Source organism: Takifugu flavidus, chromosome 9 (genome assembly GCF_003711565.1).
Source record: "Takifugu flavidus isolate HTHZ2018 chromosome 9, ASM371156v2, whole genome shotgun sequence".
NCBI lineage: Eukaryota > Metazoa > Chordata > Actinopteri > Tetraodontiformes > Tetraodontidae > Takifugu > Takifugu flavidus.
This window is the reverse complement of record NC_079528.1, coordinates 13,349,534-13,359,387: the sequence shown is the minus strand read 5'-3', so window position 1 is coordinate 13,359,387 and position 9,854 is coordinate 13,349,534. Positions and strand designations below refer to the sequence as shown.

Genomic DNA, 9,854 nt, shown 5'->3' with positions numbered 1-9,854 from the left:
GTTCATAAAGACTGGACCAACAACAGCTACTGGAGAGCTGTGGCCATATTTAAAGGAACTCGAGTCCTCCCAGCATACTTCCAATCTCTCCCCGTCAAGCATCACCCTGCTCCCGCACAGCGGCCACAGCCGGCTACCCACATTACTCCGCGATGATCAAATAGCGCCGAGATTAGCTATTGTGTGCCAGACGTGCTCACTTAAAATGTACGTTGTGGGTAAATAAAGCCACCCGAGACTAAAATGGATCACAATGATTTAATCGTCTGAAATGATACATTGAAACAAGAAATATAGTTCCCGCCTCATGGAAGAGGCGAGCAGCGTCGACATTTTGGCTCTGCTCGGTCCATCCAAGTACCGCGGAATGTTCGCAGCGTCGGAGCCGCAATGAGGCCAGTTGCAGTGCTGCGTCCCTAGTCCGCGCGCGTCGGCGGAAGGCTTCTTTATCTGGAGCGCAGTGAGGGACGATTTCCCGGACTAGATCCGTGTACCGAACAATAACACTTCCGGTCCTGGGAACAGACTATCAAAATAAAATCATCGCATTTATTTGACCGATGATTTCTTAATTCTTTGAATGTGCAGGGAAACGCTTTCCTAAAAACAAAATTGTTATCATTTACTGACGCGTTGCGCAAAACAAAGTGGCATTCGTTTCACAAAATGCTGGTTTTTGTATCGCGTTCTAATGATGTTCATTGACGCGAGTGTTTTATTCTAAATATTTCTAATCGGAAGTCGGGTTATTGCTGCTGACAGAACGCAGGCCGCAGTGATTTGGTAGCCGCCGCAGTAGGTGGAAGGACCGCGGTTCTACCGTCTGTATTTCACTTTCGCCTTGAATTGTACTGTTGATTATTTCTGGTAGCTATTATTAGATTGTTTGTACAGCAGCGTTGTTCTATGATAGCGAACTCATAACAGTACCTACGGCCAGTGACATCAATCGCCATTTTAATTGCACGTTTTCCCTGACAGAACCGCTAGCACAACAATGGCTCTGAAAAGAATTCACAAGGTAAGGAAGTAAACGACGAAGCCGTGACTTTCGGAGCAGCGATTCAGTTAGAGTTAAAAAATGTTCGTTTTTAGATTGGGTTTTATGACCGGGGGACATTTTCCCAATAATATTTTGGTTTCATTTGTGAGCTAACGGTCTCTAACGTGTGACGACTTGAGAGCAGCAATGCGCCGCCTGTGTTCAGCGGTGTACCAACAAATGGGCCAGCTAAACGTTCAGAATTAGTGGCTAAGTCACACAATTTACCCCAATGTTTTGTTATATTAACCATCGAACCTTTAGTAAATAATTACCGACAGCTTTAACCGCGTAGATGGTTGTTTTCGCCGGCTTCTGGCCAATGATATTGGCACATCGTTAGCGGTTCCAGCTAACGTAGCCACTTTAATAAGCTAGCGTATGAGGGACTTTCGTTTAGGCTTTATAACAGCGATCTTCACACATCTCCTTATTTCTCTTCTGTCGACACTAAACTGAGTTAAAACGGTTTCAAGTTTCCGAGTTTGCTCAACAGCTCAGTGATTTGACACCGTAATGTACCGCTAGCTGCTGCTCAATAGGACCTCCGCGCTTATTTTATCAACCATTTTGCTCTTTTCGGTCTCTTTAATGTGGTCCACATTTCGCCTTGGTTGTTTGTGATGGCCCATAAGTCGAGTGCTTTGCACGCCGAACATCCCACGAAGACGGAGGCGATTGCCATCGCCATCGTGTGGTTTATCGCCATTTTCAGCGGTGTGCTGGGGGTATTATAGCGTTAGTAAACATTGCACATTAAGCTCGGCTGTGTTTGTGTGTCGCGCTGCTGCTTTGTGGGCTCCGCAGGACTGAATGTTAGCAGTGTTTTGCTGGGGTAAAAACAGGCCCCACGCGTTGTTCATCTGATGCCATGTTGCTGACAGCAGGCGATCAGCGTTTCTTTAATAAGCCCCACATTTGCTCCAGCCAGCTGGATGGTTGCAGCTCGCTCGCTTCGTGATATTTTTATGGTGTTGACATTTACCAGTGTCGAAATGGGACCGATCGTGTTGTGCGGCCGTCGGTGCATGCTTGCACCAGCCCGGGCAGCCGGCTCAGCCTGCAGCCACACTCCCGAATCCTGCTAGTTTCCATATTTTCCTGGCCATCCCCTCGTTACTGGCTAAAGTGATATTATGTAATTGTGCTCTGACAAACACCAGTGGGTACTTATCTATTTACAAACTGTTATTTAGTCAAATACAGTTTGCCGAATCGGAAGTTTGTCTCATGCGATATTTAATATTTGCCCCCCTTTTTAACAAAAGGAGCATCAGTTTTCTCTCTGGTTCTTTCTGGTTGGACCCTTTGTGCAGACAGTGGACCAGGAATGTGGTACCGTCGCCTGTAGTTTGGGGTGATTGATGACTGGGTGTTATGGGATCATTTAACATCACTGACCTCTGCCATAAAAGTGTGCCCTTATATTCTGTCTGCAGAGACCTTGTTTTGGAACGTGGCTTTAGTATTGTTTCTTTAATGTTTAACCTGTGCGCTCGTGTCCTGAGGAACGGCCAGTCAGAGCCAGGTCGTTTTACCTGCAGCGGTACGCGGCGTGATTATGTACACGTGAAGGTCTTGTTGTGGGAAGTGGCCCCGTCCTCCGGTTGTTGATAGGGTGAGAAATGAGGAATTGTTAGATTCTCTTACCGTCAAGGCCAAATGTAAAATCAGAATTTGGCGCTTCCTCTAGTGGGGTTTAAAGGGCTCATAAATAGAAGCAGATATTTCTATGAATGGGGAGGTCTTTCCTGTTACAGCACCTCCCCTGCTCATCTGTAATCTATTACCCCAATAATGAGCTTATTCATCTATCATGATTCTAAATACAGGGGGTCGGGGTTCTTGAGGCATTGATTGAGTTCTGAAAACAGTTTTACCAGTAATTAAAGCCCCTATTAATTAATGCTTCTGGCGTTATTTCTTTTCCTGTTAAACCTGATTGGGTGTCTTCAATTGAAATAAAGACCAAATAAATAAGAGTGATTGATTAGTTTACATTTTGGAACACAGCTCAGTGTAAATGAGGCTGAAACAGCCGTTGTCTTAATTGATTTATGTAAATAACATTAAGGGGCGGTTGCCACTGTGCTTTCGAATATACCTCAGGTAATCTGATGACAGCTGGTCAAATCTGAGATTAACCAGGAAAAATACTTTATCAAATCCAAATCATGCGTAATAATCGCGTCCCTACCTGGGCTCTGTAAATCGGTCCTTCTTAGCCACCACGAGATCCTGTAACTCCTGAATGCAAGTGACCCTACTGAGCAGTGCTTCGTCCTGGAGTTGTTTCAGGGCGTTTCTTTCTGGCGTCTTATCCCCGATTTTCCTGTCGTGAGTGTTGTGGTTGTTGGTTTATCTTGCACCTTAAACAGGAACTGATTAACTCACCTGTGGTTTGTTTGTCAGGAGTTGAATGACTTGGCACGGGACCCTCCGGCCCAGTGTTCTGCAGGACCTGTAGGAGATGATAGTAAGTTTCTTCTACCAGTCAACACTGACCTGGGAGCTGTGTTGGTTCCACGCTCTCAAAAAGCCCCGCCGTCTGTTTTTAGTTAACTGCGCAAATGGACAACAAAACAAATACTTTCCATTTTAATTCTCAAGTATTCTGAGTTGTGGATCAGTAATTCCAATAGGTCAAATAATGCTCCCAAAGGCTGATGACTGGCCTCAGGTAAACCCTTTTACTGGGACGCGCATGTTTCTGTTCAGCTGCTATTTGATACCTCACCAACACGTGACATCATACCCACACATGACTTGTGTTTTCACTTTCACTACACTTGAGAAACTTTGTAAAGCTACACAAATGTAACTCTGGAAGCTGAGCTGGCTGAAAGAAGTAATTACTGTCATTTTGCCCACATGTTGCCATGTTTGGCGTCTGCTTGCTCAAGAAAGAATCCGGTAGAGCACTTGTGACATGAATGACTGGAAATGAGACTGAAACTTTAAATCTGATCATTGTGACATTATGGGCAATAAAATTGTGATCACACAGGGGAAATGAACAATAACCTAACAAATCCTTTGCTGATTGTCCCTTAGAAAGCAGCTTCTCCTCATAAACCATCATATGTGCACTCAACACTGATTTATATCTGAACCTCTAGTGCAGAAACGGAATATTTAAGCCATCACATTGGCTAACCTTTGGGCTGCAGCCAGTCTCTTTTAAACTGTCCCTCTAAGGCGACTGCTCATATCTAGCTCTATCATGGTGGGGTTTTCTTAATAAAGAAGATTTTGTGTCCACAAGTCCTGATAAGAACACACAGTGTTGTTTCATTGAGCAGATTTGGCCTTTTCTCTCCCCGTTTCCAGGCTTTATAAAGACTTTAGAAACTTTTATTGTTAAACATCCCATCCACATGCTTTTAATGAACTGATGTAATTCAGGGATCTGCTGCGTTGGGAGCAGAGGTAATGGGATCTGTTTACCACCATCACCCACACATCAGCATCTGGTTAAGTTAGCTGCTTTATATTTGGAAGATTGATGTTCTTCAGAAAATGTCACCTGCTGGTGTTCGGGCAGCAGGACAAGGTCACCACAGATTTAGGGAAACAAACCAAACCCAGCTCGCTCTGATCATCCACTCGATTTCTACGACAGGTTTTGACAGCGTAGAAATCAGCCTCTGTAATCCCATTTTTTAAACACTATATCATGTAATTTGACAGTTATCATGTTTTATTGCTGTTAATGTCGAGGGCCCAAGTGTTCCCAGATGACACTGAAGGCAACATAAGCTGTTGTAGATTACTGAATTACAGTGAATGCTGTGTTGATCCACTGGGACAGATGGTCAGGGAAGGAGACTTAACTGACTGGTTATCTTCTATTTAAACTGACTGGCATTAAGTGAAACAGTTTCTTTGTCTTTAAATTTCATGAATGTGCATATTGTGATACATTCATGGAAAGATGGATGATTGTTTTATTATCTAGTTGCCTTTTTATTTGCTTATTATCTAACTTTAAAAACGTGTGTTTCCCAAAATGTTCTCATTTTGCTTCCGCTGCAGCTGTGTTAACTGTAAGCTGGATGTGTTGTACTGGAACACATCTCCATTCTATTCCAAATAATGAAAGAGATTCTCTTTTCTGTTTCAGTGTTTCACTGGCAAGCCACAATAATGGGACCTGTAAGTATTCATTCCTGCTCATAATTCTACTTCACTTGTTCCAGAATAACACTTCTGACCTTGTGATTAGAGCTGGGCAATATATTCCATTAGAACATTTCTGATTATTTAAATACACACTGCAGAGCGCCGGCCTTCCTTTTGGTTTTCATTTCTTTTTGGTGTTACTATTTTCTGGAACAGTTCCATAATAACAATGTGAAAACAGAAATTTGGAAACATTTGTTCATTTAAACCAAAGCCTTTAATTTCTGTTCGTGTCAAGACTCTTGAACATCAGCTCCATCCTCCGGAGGTGTTGCTCCGCCATGATTGGAGTCCATCTGTGGTCATTTCAGTGGACTGGACTTGATTTAAAGAAAGACACGACCGACGTTTATGAACCACACAAATCAGCATGGTCAATAGATCTGGATATGTATGCCGTAAATAAACGTGACGACATAGGTGTCGGAGCACTTGAATACACGCACGTAGGTGGGTGATGTGAGCGTGGAGGGGGGCATTTGCACCTCAGCACGGTATGGAACAACTGGCCCCCGTCTGAGGGCCCCAACGGGCAGGAACGTATCCAGGCAGGATCTGAGGAAGGATACAAAAGAGTCTGCTGCATTCAGGATCCCCAGAGCTCAGTGGGCTCCATCATCCTGAAGTGGAAGATGTTGGGAACAGCCAGGAATCTCTCTAGAGCAGCCTGAGCAATCAGTCCCTCCCTACAGAGAAGAATCGGGGGGGTTCAGCAGCAAGAACAGGGAGCCTGATTAGGGTTGAGGCAAAGCTGATTGGAGCAAAGTACAAAAACCTACTTAATGTAAACCTGATCCAGAGCGTTCCGGACCACAGACTGGACCGAAGGTCCACTTTCCAACAAAACAAGGACTCTAAAACATACTTGATTTGACTTGGAGACGAGTAAGCTGACCGATCAATGATTCGTGATGTAGAGAATAACTGTAACATACAGCCAAAAGTTGCTTAAAGACAAATGAAGGCTCTTCCTTTACAAAGTCAGTCACCTGACCCCATTAGAGAGGCTGATGGGGGAACTCACAAATGGATCTCAGCGAGCAGCAGCCTCCTGACAGGATTTTCAATGATGTATGTGAATATATTTACAGCGGTGTTTAGATTTGAAGCCATGAAAATAAACATTCTACCCTGAATGGATGCCTTTGTCAGTCCCGCGCTGAGTAACAACACAAACATGTTTTGCTCTTCCTGTTTCAGAACGACAGTCCTTACCAGTGCGGGGTATTCTTTTTGACCATACATTTCCCCACAGACTACCCCTTCAAACCGCCAAAGGTAAGCAAAACGGAACGCCCTCAGTTTGTCTGCATAAGGAAGGCTGGACCTTGAATCTTCTTTTTGTTCAGGTTGCATTTACCACAAGAATCTACCACCCAAATATCAACAGCAATGGCAGCATTTGTCTTGACATCCTGCGGTCACAGTGGTCTCCAGCTCTCACCATCTCCAAAGGTAGGCTGGCTTTTATTATGTTGATTTATTGTGCAGATGCCCTTTCAATAACGTCTATGTATAGTAGCCGAATAAAGTACCCAAATGACTCTTGAGCACCTTCTGGCATTTGTTAAATTATACTGCCTGTGTCGTCTCTGTTGTGGTTATGAAGCAGAAAAAGATTTTCCATTTTCAGAGGCTGTACCACAAATAGGACAATACTGCGCTGAGGTGATCCTCCGCAGCACCAGAGAGCTAGTTTTTAGTTGGAAATACGTTAAAAGACACAGGTCCAAAGTTTTTGAAGATGACACTTGTGTTTCGCTACAGTCTTGGCTCAGCTGGGTTGCGTTATCAATGTCTCACACAGCCATGGAGTGACAGGGCACCAGTGGCGATGATTGGCAGATCCTTTAAGGGGAAAAATGAATTCTCAAGGCCGCAGACAGCTCTTTAAAGGTGGGCGACAGCAGAGGGACAGCTGACAGCAGTTCAGCTGTCTGACAGGAGAGATGCTCATGCAGCAGTGGGACACACAGATGTCCTCACTGGGCCTCCTGCAGCTCCGTCAATGGAAGAAAGTCACAGCGAATGCCCCACGATGATCAAGGAGATCTGTGCGGCGAAGCAGAAGACCCCAATAGATGCGAGATGTTGGGCTCTCCCATATTCTGTCCTGCTTAGTCATTAGTGCACTTTTAACCCAAAGCACATATATTGAACTTTTTGCAATAGCAGAGGCGCCGCCGTATTTTGCGGGTCTTTTTCAGGTTTGATGCACGGCACAGTGCAAATTGCAGGTAACCAATCTGTAGAGGACTGTCGCTATGGGTACTTAGAGTTTTGTGCGGCGAACTAAAGGGATTGATGCTTCATGGCAGGTTTGTCTGAAGGTTAAAGTGCATTGATGGATCTTTTTACACAGGCTGACTTTAGGATTCCTCTTTAGGGTGCTGAATGGTTGTTTTGTTTTCATAGGCCACACATTTTAATAATATTGATGCTCTGTTTCTTCTTTCTGTAGTCTAAAATACAGCAGGGTATTTGAATCCAACTTTGTCAACAACTTTATTTATTTTTTCGTTTCTACCACACCTCATCTGGCTACGCCTTGTGGTGATGCCCAGTGGGGACTCGGCGCCATCTACTGGCCCGATTATTGTGAACGCAGCGTTTTTAAGATAAAATGTGAACATTAATGATTTGAATTAAACAGTTTCGCAATACTCCTCTTTATCTTTCTGTGGCGGTTAATTAAGGAAAACGAGTCAAAACATGTTATTCCTGACGGTTTACTCTGGACCTCCTGTGTTTCCAGTCCTCCTGTCCATCTGCTCTCTGCTGTGTGACCCAAACCCGGATGACCCATTAGTACCTGAGATCGCCCGCATCTACAAGACGGACAGGGAAAAGTAAGTGAACAGCTGTTCATCACAAGATGGGATTAATAGAAGAGTTTTTGGATATTCTGTTCCACAGTGTGACACATAGAATTTGTGATGACATCATTGTAGCCAAACACTTATTTCTCTTTCTTATTGGCCAACATCAGTAACTTCTGCAGCACCAGTGAACACGCACCTTCTAGCATCCTGTTTTGTAAAGCTTAACTATGGAAATGTTGCTGTCTGACTAACAACACTCTCCCCCTCTCATTCACAGGTACAACAAAATAGCTCGGGAATGGACACAAAAGTATGCAATGTAGTGTTGGGGTAGAATTATGGCCAACTGCCTCTACAAGGAAAGGATAGGGGAGCTTCAGACGTAAAGAGAAAACAAACAAAAAACCATTTAAACAAATGAAAAGTTTAAAACAAGATTATGTTGGTTTCCATTGGAGTGCTTTCTTTGAGCCACGCCTCCCCTTCACTGGAGTAACTGTAAAAATAAGTCCATGAAAAATCCCTCTGCCCCATCTCCTATGTTCTCATGCTGTTTAACTTTGCCCCCACCCCCACCACCCAGCTCCACAGCCCACCACCCAGTGTCAGCTTGAAATGATGACACATCTCACTCCGTGCTTCACCTTTCCTCCTCTGATGACCCCTTACCCTATCCCATTTTGTCACCCAGGAGGATGCTGCCCCCCCATCTGCATTGCGCCTGCATCTTCACCCACCCTCCACAGACATTAATGCATTTTTAAGCATCTGTAAGACTTTAAGAGGACTTTTTTTTTTCTTTATCTCCTTATTTTTAAGGGGGTAGGAGATAAGATGGAGGGATTTTTACACTGCACCCTTCCTTATTCCGTTGTCCCTGTAATATCCTCCTCTAGAGGTGACACTTCAAGCAGTAATCATGTGCAAATCAAAGGGCACTCTGTGTTTTATACAATAAAGCGTAAAGTTGGAATTGTTGCAGGCTGTGTACAATAAAGCTTAAAAATACACATGGCCTTTTTTGGTCTTCTGTTTGGTTCTCTGAAAGGACTTTTTACCCATGACTCCTGCCCTATCTCTCTTACTCCCATCTCAACGTTCCTCAGTTAACGCCATCGTACACACACATGCACGCACAAATGTAACCCCATGTTTCCCCCACTATTATCATTTCAGTTTCTTTATTTTCGAATTGGAGGTTCTGGACCAGATATTTAAGCAACTTATTTTTCTTAGTTTAACCTGTGTTTTTATTTTTTATTCTTTAGTTTGCTCTCCCCTCTTTCTTTCCCCCCTTTTGCTATTGTTAAATTAGAGGCTAACATCTTAAATGGCTATGGGACTGGCTTGGGCTCTGGGTGCGAGGAGAACCCACTCTTCTTGCACAAATCCTCTGTATATTGAATTACCTGAGAGGCTCATTGAGCTTTGTGTGTTGATTAAACTGTGTAATAAAAACACATGGCTCTTGTCTTGACTCTATTGCCCTTTTGGAAGACATTAAGATGCAACATGACATTACATTTCTCAGAAATGACTGATCATGCTATGTTGTGTCAGTATCTTATTGACAACAAATTTATTTCCATTTATGAAAAAGATATTAGATTTTTTTTAAAAGGTAACTTGAAGTAGGGCTTTTTTAATGACACCAATAAATCTACATAGAATTGTATTCACTTTGGTTAAAATGTAAATAGGTTTTCATCACTGCATTTCTAACTGAACTTTTTAAATAAAACACTTGTGAAAAATGCTGTTAGCAGTATGAGAAAATCAAGGTTTTCTCCAATAAAGGTGTTTCGTAA

The 9,854-nt window shown here is 43.4% G+C and overlaps 1 protein-coding gene across 1 annotated transcript; it reads left to right on the top strand.

Annotated features, from left to right (window-relative positions):
- Positions 1 to 731: 731 nt before the first annotated feature.
- ube2d2 (ubiquitin-conjugating enzyme E2D 2 (UBC4/5 homolog, yeast)) lies at positions 732 to 9,504 on the top strand. The gene is made up of 7 exons (XM_057043642.1): positions 732 to 1,021; positions 3,455 to 3,518; positions 5,166 to 5,197; positions 6,425 to 6,502; positions 6,574 to 6,679; positions 7,980 to 8,073; positions 8,324 to 9,504. The coding sequence occupies exons 1-7, from the start codon at positions 998 to 1,000 to the stop codon at positions 8,367 to 8,369; spliced, it is 444 nt and encodes a 147-aa protein (XP_056899622.1). The 5' UTR covers positions 732 to 997; the 3' UTR covers positions 8,370 to 9,504.
- Positions 9,505 to 9,854: the final 350 nt, after the last annotated feature.

Excerpts from the sequence above, each read along its gene's own strand:
- ube2d2 (XM_057043642.1), top strand. The coding sequence starts at position 998 with ATGGCTCTGAAAAGAATTCACAAG. Across the intron at positions 3,519-5,165 it reads AGGACCTGTAGGAGATGATA|TGTTTCACTGGCAAGCCACA; the intron begins GTAAGTTTCTTC and ends TTTCTGTTTCAG. Across the intron at positions 8,074-8,323 it reads TACAAGACGGACAGGGAAAA|GTACAACAAAATAGCTCGGG; the intron begins GTAAGTGAACAG and ends TCTCATTCACAG.